The sequence below is a fragment of the Cibotium barometz genome, chromosome 24 (genome assembly GCF_041138505.1).
Source record: "Cibotium barometz isolate CiBa-2024 chromosome 24, ASM4113850v1, whole genome shotgun sequence".
In the NCBI taxonomy this organism is placed as follows: Eukaryota; Viridiplantae; Streptophyta; class Polypodiopsida; order Cyatheales; family Cibotiaceae; genus Cibotium; species Cibotium barometz.
In genome coordinates this window covers 9,217,497-9,239,796 of record NC_141069.1, presented here as the reverse complement: position 1 = coordinate 9,239,796, position 22,300 = coordinate 9,217,497, and the positions used below count along the sequence as shown (strand labels likewise).

At 41.5% G+C, this 22,300-nt stretch overlaps 1 protein-coding gene across 1 annotated transcript; it reads left to right on the top strand.

Annotated features, from left to right (window-relative positions):
* The first annotated feature begins 20,746 nt into the window (after positions 1–20,746).
* Positions 20,747–21,992, top strand: LOC147624884 (uncharacterized). Its single transcript, XM_086818882.1, has 2 exons — positions 20,747–21,221; positions 21,318–21,992. The coding sequence occupies exons 1-2, from the start codon at positions 21,051–21,053 to the stop codon at positions 21,873–21,875; spliced, it is 729 nt and encodes a 242-aa protein (XP_086675008.1). The 5' UTR covers positions 20,747–21,050; the 3' UTR covers positions 21,876–21,992.
* The last annotated feature ends 308 nt before the right edge of the window (positions 21,993–22,300 follow it).

The following is a 22,300-nucleotide window of genomic DNA, read 5'->3' as shown; positions in this document are numbered from 1 at the left end:
TGCGTCACTACCAAATGTGAGTGCTACATGGGCTTATATAGCCTTTGGATCCAATCTTGGATGACATCACTGATGATGTAGATGAGTTAGATTCTTCTCCTAAAGATGATCCATGACTCCTTTGATGTAGGGATGCCCCTTGACATGTGGAGTGATGCTACACACTTTGATTTTAGCTTAGGCTAACATTTTATCCTATGCAAATTTGATTTATGGATAAGGGACAAGTTGGGCTTATATTTCTAATAGTCACAAAGTGTTGCACAACATCATATGCAAAATTCATCCAATCCAAATCATATTTGTGCATTTCCTTTAACAACCAAGCTCTAGCTCTTCCCTTGAAATGAGAAGCCACTTTCTTCACTTTGTCAAGCTCACCCACAAGGAAAGGCATGACAATAGGCATCCCAATAGAATCCAATCCTTGAGTCCCATGCAAGTGATTCCTTCACCATCAAATGCAAACAATATTTGTGCAAACGGATCTCCTCTTTTGAACCATAGACTATCCACTTGAGTAGACACCATATACTCAAGAAAAGCTTGCACTTTCATTGGTTTCGACAACCGTTAATGCATAAGTCCATACATCATGGAAAACCTAAATCTTGCTTATGGATCCACAACCTTTTGACTTTGAACATTACCACCATAATGCTATATAATCCTTATGTATTCAAAAGCATATTTCCCTTTGTCTTGACTCTCAATTGTTAAAGGTCTTTGATTAAGCGTTTCCACCCATTGCCCTTGAAGATGAAAAGTCTCCAGTTGGCCTTGCTTGAGAGAAGACTTGAGCTTGTATACCATATATGATTGAAGAAGGTTGCTTGGTATAAACATTGCTTCTTGCTTGCGTAGCATCAAAATCCTCTTCATCACTCTCAATTGAGCTCGTAAGATCACTCTCAAGGATGTTGAGTTGAGACTCAACTCCACTTTATTGGTTCCAATCACCATTGCTATGAGTGACCTCATAGGAAGAATCGTAGCCACCTTGATTGAGTTGAGATTCAACTTGAATCACTTTCATGGAGCCAATCATCATTGCTATGAATGACCTCATAGGAAGAATCATAGCCAACTTGATTCTCATAGAGCATAAGAATCTTCCATGCTTTCCGAATGTCCTTGAAGATCATACTCATAGTCACTTATCTGATCATTATCCATGCATGTTGAATCTTCATGATGATTGTGACTATCTCCATCGGAAGTATCCTCTTCAATACAATCTTCCTCATCCATGGTATAACTTCCATTGCTGGTATTATCATTGGTATTATAATCATCTTCATCCCCATAATAGCTTTCATCATCCTCACTATCATAGTCACCCATGACTCCCGAATAGTATACCGGACCCAAAATTGCTCAACTATGCCCCCGATACAAGATTTGATCCAACTACTGACTCTAGAATCCGATTGACAAAGTTGAAAGCTTTTTGTGAAGCTTATGGGGTGAGGATTGAAGCCCAACGATTTCTTTCCAAACAGCTCTAAACCCTCTTAATTGAATTAGGGTTTAGCACTCTACTCTATGTGGTCAAAAAACTGCCAAAACATCAAATAGGCCGTATTTTGTGCAAACGGACTCCAAATTTGATGAGCATTAGTTTGCCACGCCCGAAAGGAGAGAAGAGTGCATATGCCATCTTGGATTCCACTTTATGTATGCTATACCTCTCTATTTTGAGATTTGTGCCGCATGCCCATTTTCTACTGCACTACTTAAATGAACCCCGATTTGTGTGATCTTTGTGTCATTGGAACGCTCTTGATGAGCAGATCAAGGATATGTGAAAAAATATTTAAAAAGTCAACTACCCTTGTTGACCAGTGGAAAAGTCAATCGCTTTGAGTTGACCGATCAAACTGTCTCTGAATCGGCATGCTTAGGCTTGTTGGAAATATATACTTTCATGCTATATGATCAATTTTCCATCAGCTTGAGGCATTTATGATTGGGCCAAGGTTTTGTACAATCAGTCCCAAAAAACAATGCGGTGGAAAATGCCAAAGTTCACCACCTTTGCAAATTCGGAATTGGAAGTTCTAGTGCTTGTTAGAAAGCTCTTGAGTAGTGCTATCTAATACTCCAAACCCCTTCAAAACAACCTACACTATTTGTGACTAAATTAAGCTTTTCTGCACTGCCTTCGCGTAGTCAAATTGTCCCACTAGTCTCCAATACATCAAGCTTGTTGACCATAAATGATCTTACCAATGTCAAATAGCATGTATTGACTCAAGATAAACATTTGGCATTGCATTTTGAAGAAAATTTGGCATGACCTTTGGGAAATTGCTATTGGGTATATCAATCCAAAATGTGACCACAAATAATGCCCAAGCATGGGCAATATGTATATATACCAAACAATTGAAATCCTTTTCACTTTGTTTGTGCAATTGCTTTGCCCTAATGCAATTACCAACTTGTGCCATGTGCCATTGCTTTGCCCCAAATACAATTACCAACAAGATGATTGTTGATGAAGTGCGTTGATGCTTGCCAATCTCCCGGCCAAGCACTTCCCACCCTCTTACCAAGTTTGGTATCCAAGGTAAGAGTTGGGGCCAAGTCTTCACTTTGATGTGCCTAATCCCTCACCGTACCGCTTTACTATGACACTCATGGCACAGTGAGTTCAAGCCATGCTCCCTCCAGTCTCTCCTCCACATACCGGGGTACCCTCACACATCATTAGCGACTAGTAATGAAAAGTGTAGTACAATGTGATGTGGAGAGTGATTGAATCTCAAATAGATGGTTGAGATCGCTTTTTATAATATGATTTTAATCATGAATCATGCTTTTACAAATGTTCATACATTCAAGTTTGTACTCATGCTCATCCATGAATCCCCCAATGATCTCAATACATCAAGTGTCCATAGTATACCCTTGCCATGGCATAAGATAAGCATATGCAATCCAACAAAGCATCATTTAAGCATAGATTACATCAATTCATGCGTATGATTAAGATCCTTTCAAAATCCCCTTGATTGGATATGCCAATCGGTTCAATCTTGCTAGATATGGTATAAATCTTGCAAGAGAATCTCAAATCAAGGCATTAACCATTCCCTTATGCATAAACTACATCATGAAACATTGACAATGACAAAATTACCCACGTAATAATCTCCCACTTTCCATCGAAGTAACAAGGGAGTAATCAATGCTTTTACTAACCAAGCATAGATTTCACCACCAATGCTTAGGATTTGAATTAAAACCAACAACCACAAAGCATAGCCATCAATGCCTCCACCCATGTGTTAATGCATAACATGTGATAGCTAATGATGGCAACAACATATCCCATTAGATTGCAACAATCATGCATGTAGCATCTCCAATGGCATGTATAGAACCATTGAAATCATCCAATCCTTGCTATAGCCAAAGCTCGCTTCAATGGAGAAAGCTTAGCACTCAATGGGGATATGTGAAGATCAATAAGTTTGAATTAGAAGAAAAGCCCTGTGAAAGAACTCATTCAAGCATGAAACAAGCCAAGAAACCCTAATTTTTCATGAAAATCCCTAAAATTTGCAAGATGAAATGGCTATGATCATTATGCATGTAATCCTTTGTTTAATGGATCATTAGCATTGTCATTTTAAGATTAAGGTTATTAGAGAGTTTATCCCTCATGGAGATCCCTAAACTTGATGCAAGAGAGAATGATTCAAGGCAAAATTGGTGGAAATTTGTGATGAGTAGATGCATTAATCAAGAGTTGGTATAATAAAAGAGATTATTAAGCAAGGCAAGAAACTTCATTAAGGAATTAATCACTCATGAAACCCTAAGAAGTGATTATGTAGCCCATTTCCCTCGTTTTTTTTAACACAAGAATTAGTTCTAATCATCATGTATTAGGCAATCATGCTTGTATCATGAGAAATAGACATAAGAAGTAGCTAGGTTTTGCATCAATAACCAAAATGTTGATGGCGCACATGCAATGGGTCGTGGAAGAAGAAAAATGCAAAAATCACCTTGAAATCCATGAAATGGAGTACCTTAAGTGATGTCAATGCATATATAGCACCAAATTGTGGCTAATATTGCAAGTAATCACAAGAACCACTTAGGCGTAGCTGGCTATTTGTGTAGCATCATGGAAGAGAGAAAAAATGCGATCGACGTCGTTTTGTAGCATTGAGCCATCAAATCAAAGCTCTAGATCTTCACGATTCCTTCCCAAGCTTCAATAGTGCTGAATGTTGCTCCAAATACACCCTAATTTCAAAAGCGTGAGAGGGAAGAAATGGAAGAAGAAGAACAAGTCCACACCACACCAAGTTTGTCCATGACACACTCAACTAGGCCAAAACTTGTTCACCTCGCACAAAATTTAATCCACTACCTCAAATTTGGTCCAATTTTTTATTAAATACTTCCAAATATGTAAGAATGGCAATAGCCTCCAAGCTTGAAGCAATTCCTTTTTAGACTCAAGATTTCCAAGAGGATTTGGAGAGAATTCAAGAAAATCAAGAACATCAAGAAAATATTTAAAAAAACTCAAGAAAAATGCTAGAAATGCATCAAAGGCATGAGCTTTGATACTAATGAAAGAAAGGAGATCACTCGTTACCATAGAGTCAGGAACACGGGATATCGTTTACATGGTGTCCAAGACATGGGTGAAGGTCACCATGGAAGCTTGCATGAACAATTCTTGAATTGATATTGAGTAAAAATGATAAAAGTGATTATGAGTTATCTACAACTTGGCCTTATACTTGTCTTATATACTTTGGCCACTATTTCACACTTTTAATGTCCTTGGCCTTCACATTGGGTCATGCCCAAGGCCCATGGTCCATATAGTCCCATAGCACTTATTACAATCGGTTATCGATTCCACACAAGAAACTATCGCTCATATAATGAGCTGGCCGATTTAGTGCACAGCGAGCTCATCAAAATGTTGTTTAGGATGTAGGTGTAATAGACTTCTCATAATTATGTACTTCTCTTTTATCATGTTCTTTTTCTAAAGTTTAATGAAACTATCGGGTTTATATCCTTGATAGCTTTCTCATAATGTAATTGGTGTTTGGCCGTTGGTGGCATTTAGAGATACATTATGTTGTTATTGTTGTTGTTGGTGGAATTTGAAGTCGTTTATTTGAATATGTTGTATTTAACTGATGATGGTGATTGTGTGCATGTGTTATCTTACGTATATGTACTAGTGGATTGTGAGTGTATACTTATAGGTTTAGGATTGATCTACTTCTTGCATGTGTATAGACACCATGGCAGACTTTGAGAAGGAAGGTCTCTCAAGAGACTATTGCGGACTCTCGGTTTGGGTAGCTCCGAGATAGAGGAGGACATGATAGATTATTTTGTATTAAGCATTGACGCACTAGATGCTATCGTCACTTGGCTCACTTGCTCCGTCACCCATAGTCCTTGGCGAGGGCACCTTTAGATGAGGAGGAGGATCCAGAACAGGAGGGTGAGGAGCAAGATGTGGCATTAAAGAATTAGGATCAGGAGCAGGATGTGGCCTCGGAGGATTAGTATCAGGAGCAAGACATGGTGTCACACAACCAGATTAGTATGCATAATTTTTATAATTTGTCTCTTTTGAGCTATCATTTGTTTGTAATAGTTATATTTGGTCAATTGTATATGACATAGAGGAAAGGTACACAGAGGCCTGGTTATGTCACCCATGACTCCTAGGAGAGGCATCGTGATGCAGGTATGAAGCATGTTTTATATGTTATACTAGCTATTTCAACATATAATAACTATTTGTTTTAATTTCCTTATAGAAGTGATGAGTGGATTATCACAGATCTACCCAAGCAGCCAGTTCCACCACCATTGGTGCCATGATCTTGTATAGGGGACATGGGCATAGAGTGCTCCATTGCAAAATGATCGGGGACACATTGTGGACCGAGACAGAGGTAAGGTTTTCCGTGTTAACTCCGAGACCTCGTGGACCTCTATATGCCTGAGGTCCACAAGCTATTGGGGTAAGAGATTTTTTATTATAATATGAGATGGTTGTAAATTGTAATTAAACTGATTAATAAACATAGAGTTTTCTTTTAAATGTAGAGACCTGGATGAAGTCAACAAAAAATTTATCTCGTCACACAGCTAAAGCGAGAGTTCGGGGTCGCGGCTGGAGCCACAAGGGTGTTCTATAAGAGTGCGCGATAGTGCTCAGCCATCGGAGAGATAACACACCGTAATAATACGCAACCTTGTTTTTCAAAGGCTGAGTGGATAAATATATGTGTGATTTTTGAAAACTCTAAAAGGATGTGACTCATTGAAACCAAGGGAATTATATATGTTCTCTATGTGGAGTTGGTGGTCGCCTACGCCAACCATAATTCCCTAGCAACTCCTCGCCAACACAGGCAATGATCTAATAACATTGACTACAATGTATCTAGGCACATCTCTACTCATGTGAGCTGGCTCATGACCATTGTCACACTTCACAAAAGTATAATTATTTCTTTCATTCCTCCCTCTGCTACTACTGTTGATTAGCCCTGATATATTTCCTTGAGTGTAACGTCTTATGGCTAATGCCTCTTCTAGTGAGAGAGTCAACATTAGCACATAGCCCCCCATATGTGGTCATACTCCTGATGTATTGAATGAGCAAGATAATGCCACTGACCCCGTGAATAGATAGGTCCACAAAATGTCACAAGAGTGACCTCAAAGTGAACTGGGACATGTAAATCCTGTGCAATAAAAAGACCTCGACCCCCATCGGCAATGTCATAGATGGCGCAATCACATAGCGACCCAGAAGCTGAAAACCTCCTCATCAGCCCCGGAAGTAATGCTCCGAACCAACCACCAGCCGAAAATGATGCTCAAAACCAACCATCATAATGTATGTGATTATATGTCTCTATGAGAGGTAGTGGGAAACTGGTAAGCGATGATCACTAGATGTCTCAAACTAAGAACCAAGAGGTAATTGGTGCGCACGTGCAGCTTGATTGTGTCGCGTGCAAGGAAGCATAGATCGATCAAGCCCATGAAAGCCATCGTGATGTACAACTGGATTTGGCCATGATGACTGTACCTAGATGCATGTTATATATCACTTTGTCTATCAAGATCATATAGAATTTGAATGAGTCAATATACAATGCTTAGAAAAAAGAAACATCATTTACCATAGGCTAATCATGTCCTTGAGGGATGCACTACTAAGAAACCCTATGTATCACGTGCGTTCAAGGAGTATTTTAAAAACCCCTTACTTGTGAAATTTTTATGAATAAAATGACCCCTTTTTCTTTATGGACTTACAGGTTTTTTTCAAAATCGATTAAAAAAACCCTTTTTTAAATTTCTTTTTATAAATTTACCTTAAAATTTTGAATTAAAAAATCCCTTAATTTGAACTCACGTGTTGTACTCACATATTTTTAGGTGAATCCCTCGAGATCATGTCTCTCTGGTACCGGTGCATTATGACATCTTCCAAACTCTAGCACGTGGATACGACTTTGCTTCCATGTTTGTCAGTGAGTGCCTCGACGATTCACATACCAACATGGAATTCTCTGCTCGTAGTATGTATGTGCCTCATCAGCTTCACGTTGCACGAATCTAGAGGATGCCATAGAAGATGTCCGATGAAGACGAGGACACACATCCTCGACCTATCACATAGGAGCTCATAGGCATGCTGGAGGAGGCAGTGTACTGAAGGATGAGTAGGAACCTGTTTACCATGGAACAAAAGAAAAATTAGAGCAACTACTCGTTAAAGTCGGTTATGTATAAGTTTGTAGTGAAAGTATTCATACCATGCTCAATTTTTTTGGAGTTCTTCACTTATTTGAACCTACTAAGTATTATCTCTAGTTGTAATCTATATTTAAACACATTGTCTGCTACATTCTATGTCTACGTGACATGAAATTCGATGACTTGATGGGTGAGTGTTTCACAGCTCACAGTTGTCGACACGTGCATTAATTTTTTATTCTAACTTCTTGGATATGACTTGGAAATGTGTAAGTGATATTGCTCAATGGCGGAGAATACCCGCCCCACTAGTATGCATCGTGAGTCATGGAGGGCCTTTCAACAAGAGATGTGACTCAGTTTACATTGGGATCAGCAGAAGCTATGCAATATATTTACTCTCTAGCTATGTACTAGTGCCTATCTTAAATCTTAGGTCTATGTATACATGTTTTTTTATTCTGAACGTATGTTTATAGGATGCAGCATGAGCTAAGCTACAGGCTGGGGGCATACATCACGTCTTGGGAGGATGGGCTTTATTTCCACTTTTGTAAGTAATTATGAGAAGATTTACATGTTCCCGATGGAAGTATAATAGAGGCATATAGAGCCAAACTATATGCAGAAGTGCAGCATTCATTGAAACCAAATATTGCAACAAGAATAGTCAAAATCACAGTTTTTATGCCTGTCAATGTTTTCATAGATATTTTTCAAGAATATTCAATCCGAGTTTGTAAGACTATGTTTTCTTTTAAAGCAAAAGGCTGTGATGACATTCCAAAATTTTTGGATGATGGTTGGGATAAAATTATGGCCAACACTATGTATTGTGAGGTTGTCCATGACACAATCAATCTCAAGTACATGTTTGCCTCCCAGAATTTTATTTTCTCATTTTATTATAAACGAAGCCGGATGATAGGTACACAACTTGTACCAATGGAACAAGATGAGAGCTCTTCATATCTAGAAAATGATATTATTGATATAGATGTTGTCGAGAATGGCATTTTAATAGCATCCATTACAACAAAAAGGTAAACTGAGTTTCCTAAAGTACTCATTCAAGATTGGCAAAATTGTTTTATCAAAATTTTAATTCAAAAAATGTAGACATCTCATTTTCAAACTGTGATTTTGTTTCAGATACTGCAAAGAAGAGAAAGCAAGATACAATGCAGAGATATTGCAAGCAGAACAATTCAGATAGTTCAATCATCTTGAACTCAGGTATAATAGACAATTCATATACACTTTTAGCAGACAGTAAAAGCATTATGGAATTCTTAACATTTTCAAACCAAGAAGTGATCCATTGAGAAGAAGTAATTGCATTTATCTTTTCATTTACTGTTGTTGTTCTCAGATGTACAGAGGAGGGTATATCTATAGATGTACAAATAATCCTATATTTGGGTTTCTAGCTCAGGCTGAGCCTGGCTTTGGTCCAAAGACCCAGATAAAGGCTCCTTGTCGATATGGCTCTCCCTCGGCGTCTCCTTTTTGCTCCTCAGTTACATCCGAAGACTTCATATTTCGTGGGAGAGGCTCATCTTCTATTTTCATCTCCTCAGGCACTTTGGAAGGCTGAAATTGAACTTTCTGGAACCCATCAAGAATGTTATCATTTAGATTGAAAGATTTCAAATCATCTTTCTGCTCAGTAATCACTTCTACATCAATATTGGAAGGGCATATTGGCTGGTTCAGAATTGGAAGGGATGCAGGAATAGGAGAAGCAAGTCCTAGCAACCGCAAAATTGTATTGGCTCTGAAACTATAGACATAGTCACAGCCAAAACTATCTTCTTGCATCTGTAATAAAGAAAATATTATTTTCAGAAACTGACCGCATTTATGTTAAAAAATTTGATGATTGTTATAAATCTTTTGACTTACAAACTCAAGTTGCTTCTCTCCATAGTAGGAGTCCAACATGTATTCAGCTGCTCTATAAGTAATCTCCATCCACAAGAATATGGGTCTTTCTGTTGTGGTGTTTGTAAATAAATTATGAGAATTTCAATAAAGATAAACAGTTCTCTATACAGAAGATAAAATAAGATTGGTGTTCTTCCACAAACCTGCAGTGCAATTGGTTCAATCTGGTTGAGTAAATTTGTATTTGGAGGACATAAGTCTAGGGCATCAAAAAGTCTTTTCAAGCCACTACAATACCAAAGGAAATGTGAGAACTATCAAATTTCTTTGATATTAGCATCCTCCATACTCCAAAGTTTCATGAGAATACATTAAGGATAAGACTTACAGGCCTAGCTCCTGGTGGGTACCCTGAAGAGAGTTAAATGTATAACATCTCTTTTGTTCAAGGTCAATGGAAACAAAACTCCAATGAGAGCTACAAAAAGAAGAATAATATAAGGACTAGAAAGATAAAGGAACCAAAAAAGCAAAGTACTGTGAAATCTAAAATCTATGTGTACTTACTTGGAGTGGTATGGTAGGAAGATGACATCAACTACTTCAAAATTGCAGTAATTGAACCATTTTGCAATGTCTGCACTGCTCTCTGTGTGATCTATGAGCTTGAAAGAGATTCCTGGATCAGTGATGAAGATCCTGTGCATAATCCCATGATGCAATTTGCTCTTGAACATGCTGCACAAGGTGACTCAGTTTGAGATTGAAAAGGATTTATACTTTTGTACAAAAATTAATCTTAGAAAACACGTACTAGAGAGTAGCCAGGATGAGAGTATCTGTCAGGTACGACTTCCTCTAGGAAAGAGCTTTTATACAGTCTCTAGTGAGCCTGAACTCCTGTAGGGTGAGAAGGCCTGTCCTACACCACCTGAATCCGACACCCCAATAGTCACATACTTGCCTCACAAGTCTCTAGAAAGGAGCCATGGGATTTGTGAAGCCTACAACCTTTTGTGCCTTCCTGATCTCCCTGAGGACATTTGCTCCCTGATTGATTCTCTTCTTCTGGCATATCTGGAGCATGTGCATGGGCTTGCCCTTCTTGGAGGACTTTGACCTCCCCTTTGAAGGACTTTGACCTCCAGCCACACTGCCAGGTTAGGCCCACTTCCCTTTCTCCTTGCAGTTTCCTTGTTCTTGCCATCAGAACTGAAAGACTAATAAGCAAAATATTTAATTAACTCTAAAGATGACAACATAAGGTAAGCTTCCACTCAAGACAGCATATCAAAGAAAGAGTCTTGCCAGAAAACGCGATTTCGGAACATTTGATGGAAAATAGGTTCATATCGCGTTTTCCCACTAATTTGTACTATCTCTTTACAAATTATTCCATTTTATTTCATGCTGATGTATTATGAAAGAACGGAATAGCATGAGACAAATATTTGCAATAAAAAGCGATTTTCAAGGTTCTTGAAGAATAGACCCATGGAAATCACGTTTCCCGGCAAAAATAGAAAAAACAACGATATCTATATGCACTTCATTTTCTGAAAGAATTTTTTAAGGATTGTCTATTCATCGAATATATTTAAGGAATAAAATAATAGGGTTTCAGTTTCGCAGGAGATTACCCTCTCAGAATGCTCTGTACTTGACCTCGGTTGAGATGGGGATATGATGATGGTATCTTTCAGTCGTCGGAGAAGGAGATGCTGAATGCTATCCTTCATTCGGAGATGCCTTTTTTGTGGAGGAGATGTTGTACTGAACAGACATGTGAGGAGGGCAAGTAGACTAGCACATTGTATACTTTATGCCTCGAAAATCATGCCCGCGTGGCACGTGCCACAATAAATGTCACACGTGTGGTCAACGGTACTTACCACGTGCGTCATGATGATGTGTCCTCGATTTCTGTGCAGAATCTTTTATCATGTCCTTTTTTTTCTCCTCCACACCAACCATCTACTGAACACTTTCACCATCCCCTTCACTCAAGCACCCATCAGGCGTTAGCCTAAACCCTAAACCACAATTTATCTTCTACAACCCTAAACCACACCTATCAAGGTCATCCTGCACAGATTATCTTCTACAACACTAAACCACGCCTATTCAAGGTCATCTTGCATACACATTTGTTAGGAGGGCATGGACAGAGGAAAAAGAGGTACTGATCTAATGTTTTATTCTATAATGTAAGCATCTCAACCTATCGTCTGTGTTGATGTCACCCGACTTGTTGTAGTTCCAATATCAAAAGGTTGTTTTGATGGAAAGCTTTAAGGGGACATAATATCACGTTTTCTAGTAGAAACCCCAGTACATTCTTTTATGTCCTCTCCTTTAACTACATTCTTTTCGCAACAACAAAACGCGATTTCAATGTTTTGGCTGCAAAGACATGTCAAAATCACGTTTTCCAACCAAAAGGATAATGAATCGTTTTCTCTCTTCTCTCTGTTTATCTTTATGTGCCTGTACAGTGCTGGATAATGCTCCAGCCAAGAGAACATTGGACTTGTCAAAATACTCTATCAAAGATGAGGAAAGTCCAGGTGAACATTATTTGAATTTACTCCTCTTTATTTGAGAAAATATGAATTATTTTTTATTTCTGCTATTGTATTTTGCATTACAGCTAAGGGGCAGAGTACCAGTAGCAAAGAAGTAATCAAATCGGGTGAGCCAAGGAACATTTTGGAAGAGCAAATGTCACCAGACCTACAGCTTTTTGAGTTTCTCCAAAAGTCCAATGCCCAGAGGGAGTATCCAACATTTCACAGGATGTTCAATACTCCTTTAAAATTGACTGACATTGTGTCTCACATTAGTAAAAATCGGAACTCATTTTGGGGCCTTTTAGGGTTTAGGAAAAATAGCCCTCGACCAATCAATGGAGGGCCAACGTAACGTTGGAGGAAATAATAAATATAGGAGGAAAAAAGAATAAAAGTCATATTCAGATAGAGAACGGCGAGTTTGCATTGAATGAAGATATCTTTTTCATTTATTATAATTGATATTGTCATCATCAGTGCAAGATTTTCAATGCAAAATTTGGTGATTCTGACGTCACGAACGCGTCCGGAGCGGTCCAAAACCTTCAAAACGACATCGGAAGCGCTGAAAACGGGCATCCGGAGGCCCGAAAAAGGTCGAAAAGGGCCGGCCAGGAGAATTCGCTCTGGGAAAAGCGATTTGGTGTCATTCTAGCAGACTGACACCAAATCGCTTTTCCCAGAGCGAATTTTCTTGGCCGGCCCTTTTCGGCCTTTTTCGGGCCTCCGGATGCCAGACTGACACCAAATCGCTTTTCCCAGCGAATTTTCCTGGCCGGCCCTTTTCGGCCTTTTTCGGGCCTCCGAATGCTCGTTTTCAGCGCTTCCGGTGTCATTTTGGGGGTTTTGGACCTCTCCGGACGTGTCGGCGATGTCCGAATCACCTGATGCCAGACTGACACCAAATCGTGTTTTTCGGCGAATCTCTGTAGTTGCATGTACTTGCTTTAATATTTTTGCTGATTTTGGGTGAAGAAAAATAAAAAAAACGTGAATTTCTTACAGGGCCCCAAAATGAGTTCCCTTTTTTCCTAATGGCACAAGCACTTTTTGGAGGACCAGTTTGAGGTGTTTAGACAGATGACAGCAGATGGAAGGATTGTGAATAAGGATGAAGCTTTTGTGCATATCAAGGACATATGCCAAAAGGATAAGCTGAGGTATCAATTGAATAGGAGATTTGATGTTCTTCCTTGCTGCTTCAAGGGTATCTGCAATCTCCACAAGAGGGGCTGTAGGATATTGGAGGAGAGCTTTGCATTTGCCATTTATTTACATTATGTTGAGCTTGGTGTTTTTGAAAAGTCTACTCAAGATCATGACTTGGAAGAATATGAGGAAAAGGAGGAGGAGTTAGCAAGTATTTTATTCCACACACTGTATTTTATTCTGGATACATATTGTGATTGTCTACCCCCTTTTCTTGTTGTATTTTGTGGACGTGATAAAAACCTCGGGCCTTTACTCCACCAATGGATGGCTTGATAGGTACCTCTTTACCATTTGTAGATTTCTTAAGATCTTTTGTTATATGATACATATTGGGATTGTCTACCCCCTTTTCTTGTTGTATTTTGTGGACGTGATAAAAACCTTCAGGCCTTTACTTCACCAATGGATGGCTTGATAGGTACCTCTTTACCATTTGTAGATTTCTTACGGTCTTTTGTTATATGAACATCTCCACCATGTAGACCAATTTCTGATAATACCGCTTCCAATGATTGTATTGCCTCTTTTGTTTTCACCTCAAGACGAAGTTTCCAGGCAAATCCAATATATAGAAAAACAAGTTTCTCAATAATTCTAGACAATGCATGCAATGTGCAAATGTGAACATTGCATAATGGAATATCAAGAACTGCTTTAAAATTTGGATCCTCCTTGTCCGCTCTTCTCCACCATTTGAAATCCAAGACATGGGCTGGTTGTTTACAATACAAGCAAGGAGATTTGGAGTTACCCCCTTTACTGATATTGTACATACACTTCAATGTCTTAAGATCACCTGCCATATGCCATTCTACTTGAAAATCACCTTTGCCTGGAACATGAAGATGACCCCCTAAAATTTGACTCCTTACAGTTGAGGGTATATCTGTCTGTTGAAAAACCCAGTTAAGTGTTTCATGGTCCTCTGTATTCACCTGCCATTACAGTAGAATGATATATGGTAGAAGTTTACTAAAAAATATACATGTATATTCAACAAATACTAACACCAAAATAAGAAAATTCATACATCAAATGATCCCAACCACCATACATGTTTTTCTGATTGAACGCTAAAGTACTTTGAACTGGTCTTTGTGATTGATGGATCAAGTGCCCGATTCATCAAGGTAATAGTCACTCTTTCTATCTTCTTTTCCTTTACAATTTCACATTCATCAAGCTTAACAACAAACTTTAAAACTCCTTTACATTCCTCAAGTGTGATGTTATAAAACTCCACCATTCTTCTCTGTAATTGTTGCAGCTCCACAAAAATATTATTCAAAGGATCATATACAGTCCTTCCTTTGGCCCCTTCATACACATTTTTGATATGTAAATATTGTCCAATGAAGCCATCTATTTCCTAATTTAGAAGACCTCTTTGGCGCCACACTGCTGCTGCTGGGGTGGGTAACAATACACGTTTTATCCGATGATCTTTGAGAGTAGAAGAAACGATGTTAAAGATTGAAGCATATCCTTTTCTACTCACCCCACTCATATCTAGGGCTTCTTGAATTTTTTCGACATCAACTCTACTTTCTGATATAAACTTTTCGACAGCATCATGTTTCACCCTTTTGAACTTTTTTTCATCTATCAAGCTCTGCACGACAACTTTAGAGACTAAACCTTTTATTTACTTCACTGGAACAAGATTGGAATTTCATTTACTTCACCAAGCCTTAAAATTTCCCTACAACAAGAAAGAAACACATCTACAATTATACAATGAGACAATTATAACTCACCTTTAAAAGTTCATTGATTTACATTGAAATTTTTTGGAACTTCTTCATTCGTTTAAACAATTTGGATGCTCATTAATGGAAGTTAACAATGAGATATCGTCATACCTTGCTTTTTGAATTCTGCGCTTACATCCTCCAGAGCCAGCCTTCAACTCTGCAATGTTCCGGATTTTTCTATTCCATAGTCTCTCTCCTAATACAGTCTCTCTCCTAATACAGTGCCTTTTCTCCTCGCTTTCAGTAGCATTGCCTTTGTCTTTTTATGTTCTTCCTTCTCATTTTCTAGAAGTTGCTTCAATGCCACACACTCTATCTTATCTTGCCTTCTGTTTGCCTCCTCTCGTAGATATAAATTCTTGTACATATTTGCATTAGCACATTGAGCTGAGACGTATCCATACAATCCATTTACTCCATTGCCTACAAACTTCAATAGAGTTGTTGGATTAGAGAATGGAGGTGTTGAATTTCTAATGATGCATGTTGGATAGATGCTTCCGTCACACCACAAGTCGATATGCTGCAAACCTCCTTTCCGCCGCATGTCTCTTTGCTCAGTGCGTGGATGCAAACTCTTTTGGCACTTCAATATCGGTGCATACTGTTGTTCCAAGTCGACATGGAAATGATGAAGTCGTTTCCTACTGGTTTCTCCTTCTGCCATGTTTCGCAACAATGCGATGTATTCTTTCTTACTATATATTATTTTGTTTGAGAGTTGAAGAAGGCGCTAAACATTTTTAAATTCGAAATGAGACAGATTAGTTATGTAATACTGACAGAAGAATCATTCATACGTGTGAGCCAAACATATGAAAAAGGTATCTTCTCAAAGCTTTTAATGATCATTGATAAGACCTCGTTGTTTGTGAGCAACAGTATATTTATTGCCTCAAACTGACGGTTTTGGACCTGTTGTGACTATTTTACGTAGTTTAAGAGCAAGATAAATAAGAAAATAGTGAATTTCTTACAGGGCCCCAAAATGAGCTCCGAATTCTTCTAATGTTATATGTGCATGTAAGTGTGTATCATATGTTCTTTATATCAACCGATAACTCATGTGTTTTTTAAATAACAGGTGAAGGACTAGGTCATGAGCCCACTCCTCAGGAGATAGAGACACATGGTTATAGGTATATTAAGACACAACTACCTCCACCATCTACTCTTTTGTAAGCAATCTCAATTAAATTTCATTCTACCTCTAATTAAAGTATTCAAACATTAGCTAATGAAGTTTTCTAAACCATAGGAGTTGCACGGCCATGAGGAATGATGGAGGTAGATTGACAGAGTGCCATTAGGCACAGATCAATGTCAATGTACTCACCAGATTTTACCATTTATAGACATTTGATCACTTTACATACTTTGTACTCTTTTATTTACATGAGCTTGTATTTACATATATTTACATGAGCTTTTATTTTTGTTCGACTTTATGCAAAAATGTAAATTGTTGAAGTATAATTATGTGCTTATCGGTGTTATAATCCGCCATGCTGAACTGATCTTTGCTCACTTGGTGCTCAACCTTCGAGAGAGAGAGTTCTTTAATGTGTACTCAATCCAATTTGAGAGAGAGAGAGAGAGAGAGAGAGAGAGAGAGAGAGAGAGAAAATGAGTAATTTGACACTGTATATATGTGTGTGTGTGTGAGAGAGAGAGAGAGAGAGGCAGAGAGAGAGTACTGTAATGTGTATATGTGAGAGAGACAGAGAGAACCGTCACACTAGTATGCTAGTTTTTAATAGGGTAAAAGAGACATTGGGCGTCACTTAATCGTTGCCCGTCCATCGCATAAGCGATGAAACATTTATTTTTAATGAACCATCTTTATGCAATGGCAAGCATCGTTTATGCCATGCAGATAACGTCGCTTAAATGATGCAAATGCGTTACTTATGCGATGTATGTTCGTTGTTTTGAGCGTCGCACATACGATGCTCAATACAATGTGTGTAACAATGCTCGTATAGCTGCTGTCTATCTTCAGGGAGGTGAGGAGAACCTCCGCCGCTTCGCCTCAGCCATGGATAGGTTTTGCAGAGCTTCGGGCGCTTTGATCAACTGGCACAAGTCGTGTGGGTTGTGGGTCAGTTCTATGCCCCCCCCCGACTTGGAGGCCAGTTGATGGTTTTCAGTGGGCTGCCCCCCGACACTACAGTGTGCTATTTGGGATGCTATGTGGGCATTGACATATCTCCGGAGCAGCAGATAGCCCCCCTTCTTCTGAGCATTCGGAAGAAGCTTCTGTATTGGAGTACCGCTCGTTTATCTCTGGCTGGTCGAGTAGTTGTGGCCAACCAGGTTCTGCTTGCTACCATGTGGTACATCACTTCTTGCTGGGCCTTCTCTCGGGCGTGCATTGGCCAGGTGTGCAGAGGCTCATCAGGAACTTTCTTTGGTCCGGTGGCGACGGGCGGCCCGCCAGGGCCAAGGTGGCATGGGTTGTGATCACTCAGCCGAGGGAGAGAGGCGGCCTGGGCATTGTTGATCCTATTTGCCAAAGCCGAGCTTTGCTTGGCAAGTTGGTAGTTCGTGGCCTCCTACCAGGCGCTGAGCCGTGGAAGGAGTTTCTTGTTTCCAGGATGCTCAGCCACACTCCTTCTCTTAGCGGCCCCTGGACCCCCAGCATCAGGTGGATCTTTACAGAGCAGCGATCCAGAGGAGTGGGCCATGGCTTCGAGGAGCATTTTGCAGCTAGCCTCCTGAGGGCCTGGGCGCATCTGAGATCGTCACTCTTCCAGACTCCCCCGGGCACCGATGAGGAGCGCCTGAGAGGCAGCCATTGATCTGGAACCCCTTGATTCGACTTCCCAGTGGCCATATGGTTGGATCGCGGTCTCACGTGTCGTGGGGCCCGTTGAGCTCCGGCCCAGCCCAGTCCCTAGACGACTGGATATGTTTTCAGCAGTTGCCTCTCGAGGCTCAGGAGAGGAGACTCAGTGGGATGAGCGGCAGAGAGATGATGAGACAGGACATTGAGGCGGCCATCCCCCGGGAGTGGCGGACCCCAGTACAAGACCCTCCACCTCCACAGTGGATGGGTGTCTTTACTCGGCATGAGATCCTTCTAGCGGTATGCGGCACAGCGGAGAGAGTCGCCCCACTCACTTTCGAGGTGGGAGAGGGTGGCCAGCTTCAGAGGACACGACTAGACTTGGATGAGCTACAGGGTTGTATTTTTCAGAGGGTGCGGGTGGTCGGCTTTCATCAGAGACAGTGGCATGTAGACCCCTCACCGGCCTCGATAGGGGAGGACTGTTCTTGGAAATTATGGGCTTGGGACAGCAGGCCTCTTATTCGCCTTCAGTGGGATCCAGGTGAGTGGTTTTGGCGAGATCCCTACTCGGCCCCTACCAGCCCAGGCATCCCCTTTTTTCAGTACACAGCGAGGCTGGGGCGGCGGATTCAGAGGCACAGGATAGCGAGCACCCCGGCGGCGGCCGAGCATTGGCGGCGCGACAGGGGCTCTCCCCTGCCTTTCTTAGGGACTTCTGGCAGCGCCTTTGGGCCAGCTTCCGGCCCTGGAAGGTGACGCTTTTTCTCTGGCTCACAGTGCATAGAGGACTGGCTGTGGGGGCCTGGCTAGCTTTTGGCAGACACCCAGCGTCCTGCCCTCCGTGCGGCCATGCACAGGAGTCGCAGCGGCACTGCTTATGGGATTGCCCACAGGCACAGCAGGTCTGGCAGCGCGCTCTCAAGATGGTTTTTGCAGGCTCACCAGGTGAGATGCTGGTGACGTGGGGTGCGGTGGCTTGGGCCATGGACAGCGGCCCGGCCCTTGGATATGAGGACGTCCCTAGCAGTGCGACCATCCACCAGGTCTCTGACAGGGCGATGGCGGTGGTTCCGACGCCAGACTTCTCTTCGGCAGCCCCTCAGGAGGGGGTCGGGCACAGATGGGAGATGATCAGCAGCATGACGGCTTGGCACATATGGAGAGCCCGATGCAGGGAGGCCATTGACCGCCAGGCGACTCCACCGGCGGAGGTCATACAGGCCCTCTGGGTGGACATCATTCACACCCTGAGAGGACACTGGTGGGGGAAACTCCAGGGCGACTCGGATCGCATGAGAGGTCGCCGCAAGGCTTTCCTCCGCACTTGGCAGCCTGGCCCTTTCCTCACCGCGAGGGGCGAGGATGTCGCTTGGCATCCAGTTTGGCTTTTCTCACCTCCCACATGTACTACTAGGTAGGCCCCCCAGAGAGCGGCCAGCCCACGGGGGGTGGAGCTCAGGTGTTCACTTTGTTTTTTTATCCCTCCTTGCGAGGTGAGCTTTGTAGCCTTATGGCGTTTTCTCATTAACTAATAGAAGGATCGTTTTTCAAAAAAAAAAAACAATGCCCGTATAGAACGGAAATGGGCATTGCTAATAGAGGTTTGTGTTGTAGTGATAGGATGTTACAGGTTATGATTGAGCGAGTTTATTATCACTATAAGAATGGCATGTGTAAAAGTTTTCAAGTTTGTAAACTTTGCACCTCATGCCCACCCCTATTTCTCTTAACTTGGGTGCGGCATCTCCTCCCCTCTCTCTCTCTCTCTCTCTCTCTCTCACACACACACACACACACACACACACACACACAGTTAGTGCGTGAAATCTATTATATATAAGCAATTCCATTTATGGTGTCATAGTGTGGACCCTAGAATTTTTCACGCTTCTTCCTCTTTCCATTTATTTGTTGACGAGCACTGCTTACCTAGGAGGTGCCAACGTATTTAGTCTCCAAAAAATATATACACTTCTTTTTTATACATAACATTTGGGCTTTTACTTATTTCCTTGCCTAAACAAGAAAGCAATACATGTTGTGTTTTGCACGATGCCCAATTTATAGCTTCATTTACATATGCATTCTTGTTTATTTTTAATATCAATTTTTTTGTAACATTTTTCTTTCTTCATTTATCAAATATAGTTATTTCATGCAACACACAAGAATGGACTAGTTTATCATGATCTATCAATTTTTAAATGAGGATAATTGCCATCATTACTTACTGTTTGCATGAGACATTACATATTCAAATGCAAGAAGTTACATCTATATGAATCACAAAGCCATGAATATTTTGCTTGTTGCATGGAGTACTCTTGATGGAGATGCTCTACTTATGATTCCCTTCCTTTTTCAGATATTTATTGGAAGTATTTCTTTACTAAACATTTTTACTACTTTTTAAAGCTCGGTTATGTTTCTAGTCATATAGCCTTTTGGTCCTCATTTTGGTTCATTTTGCTTGGGTTAATGTCAAATCAATATTTGCAAAAGACTGGTGTAGTGGCACCTATAATGAAATAAGTGGAAGGACCTAGAAAGTTTAAAGGGGAATGAGAATCTCCAAGATATTCTCTCCACTCACACTAACCTCGCCCTCGACCTACTTTACTGGTGGTGGACGGTGATGGTGGCTTTGGCGTCTCAAGCTGCACGCACTTGCTGCGTGTTTGGCAACTGTCTGCTTTTACGCTATAACGGCCCCTGCCCGGGAGGACATATACCATCGCCTTTCGCATTCGCATGCTTTTGCGTGTGGGAGACCGGTTCATGCCGTGCTGCACGCGTTGTTGTAATTGGGATGGAGAGGCGGCTCCACTGTGTCTAGTTCTCCTTGCAGCCCAGGGTTAATCCAATGGGAGAAAAGAGGAACGCCACAGCATTGCCTTCCACTAGTGTTACGTCACTGCGCCACCACCTGCTGCAGTACCCCTTCACACTTCCTTAGAGCACCACCCCCTCCTCCTCCTCCAGCCTCGTATATTCTACGCACTGCTGTACCACCGCCGATCATCAGACTTCTAGCATCGTCGATCTGACGGAACCCAGACGATGGGCTGGCGGAATTCAGCGATCATCGACGCAGTCCTGGCGATCGCTGCCATCGCTCTCCTGCTGGTTTACCACGCCTTTCTGTACTACAAAGTCCGAACATGCCCCAGGCAAACGGTGACGGGAATCAACCAGAAAGCAAGAAGACTCTGGGTCTACGAGATGCTCATAGTATTCCACTAATTTCCACTCCTAGCAAGGACGCATAGGTTAGGCAATTTCATATTTGCTAGCGTATTGATTCACTTGTATGTGTTGGTGCTGCAGGAGAACCACAAGAAGAACGTGCTGGCGGTGCAGACTCTTCGGAACAGCATCATGGAGTCCACCCTCATGGCCACCACGACGGTCCTCCTCACGGCCGCGCTAGCCACCTTCTTCACCTTCGCCAGCAGCTTCAAGCAGCTGCCGGGGGGCGGCGTAGAAGGCTCATCGGCGTCGTCGTTGGGCAGCGTGTCCGGCACCGTGAAGTCCTTCGCCGTGCTGGGGTGTTTCATGGTGTCGTTTCTATGCCACACGCAGTCCATACGCTTCCTCAACCATGTCAACTACATGATAAACATCCCCTTGGACCGCCTGATCACCGCGGAGTACGTCGCGGACCTGCTGGAAAGGGGCGCCGTTCTTCACGCCCTGGGCTCCCGCAGCTTCTACGTAGCCTTCCCGCTCCTCCTCTGGGTCTTCGGCTCCGTCCCCATGTTCCTCTGCGCCCTCGTACTTCTTCACGTCCTCTACAACTGCGACTTCGTACACTGCGAACTAGCTGATCGGAACAATGCAGGCAAGGTGCTCCAGGATCACAACGATTTGGAGCTCCACAGCTGATGGATACATACAGCTCGACGGGGGACCCAGGCTACCCGCATGGTGCACAATTACCTCTACAATGAGTGAAAAATGTAAAATCATTAATTAATTTAGAGAAAAAGTATTAAAGTATTATTTCTTAAGCGCATGCTTTTTATGTAAAAACTCTTTTTAAAAAATCTATTAATTAATGAGAAGAACCTTTGTGTTGGTTTGTTGGAGAACCTTTGTTAGTACTAATAGATTTTTTTCCCTTTTAGAGAAACGTTGAAACCTATTATAGAGATCCATTTTTACCTATTATAGAGACATCTAGTTAGCAATTATATTGCAGGATCTGGCCTTGGGAGGAAATCTCAGAGATCCAACTAGGCTACATCTCGTTCTGTGTGATGACATCTAGTAAGCGACCTGTTGCGCCTGGCAACTTGGCCACCTACCAT

What these genes read in the sequence shown, in the direction of transcription:
- LOC147624884 (XM_086818882.1), top strand. Translation starts at nt 21,051, where the DNA reads ATGGGCTGGCGGAATTCAGCGATCATCGACGCAGTCCTGGCGATCGCT. An exon ending in GGGTCTACGAGATGCTCATA is followed by an intron (nt 21,222 to 21,317) that starts GTATTCCACTAA and finishes TTGGTGCTGCAG; the next exon opens with GAGAACCACAAGAAGAACGT.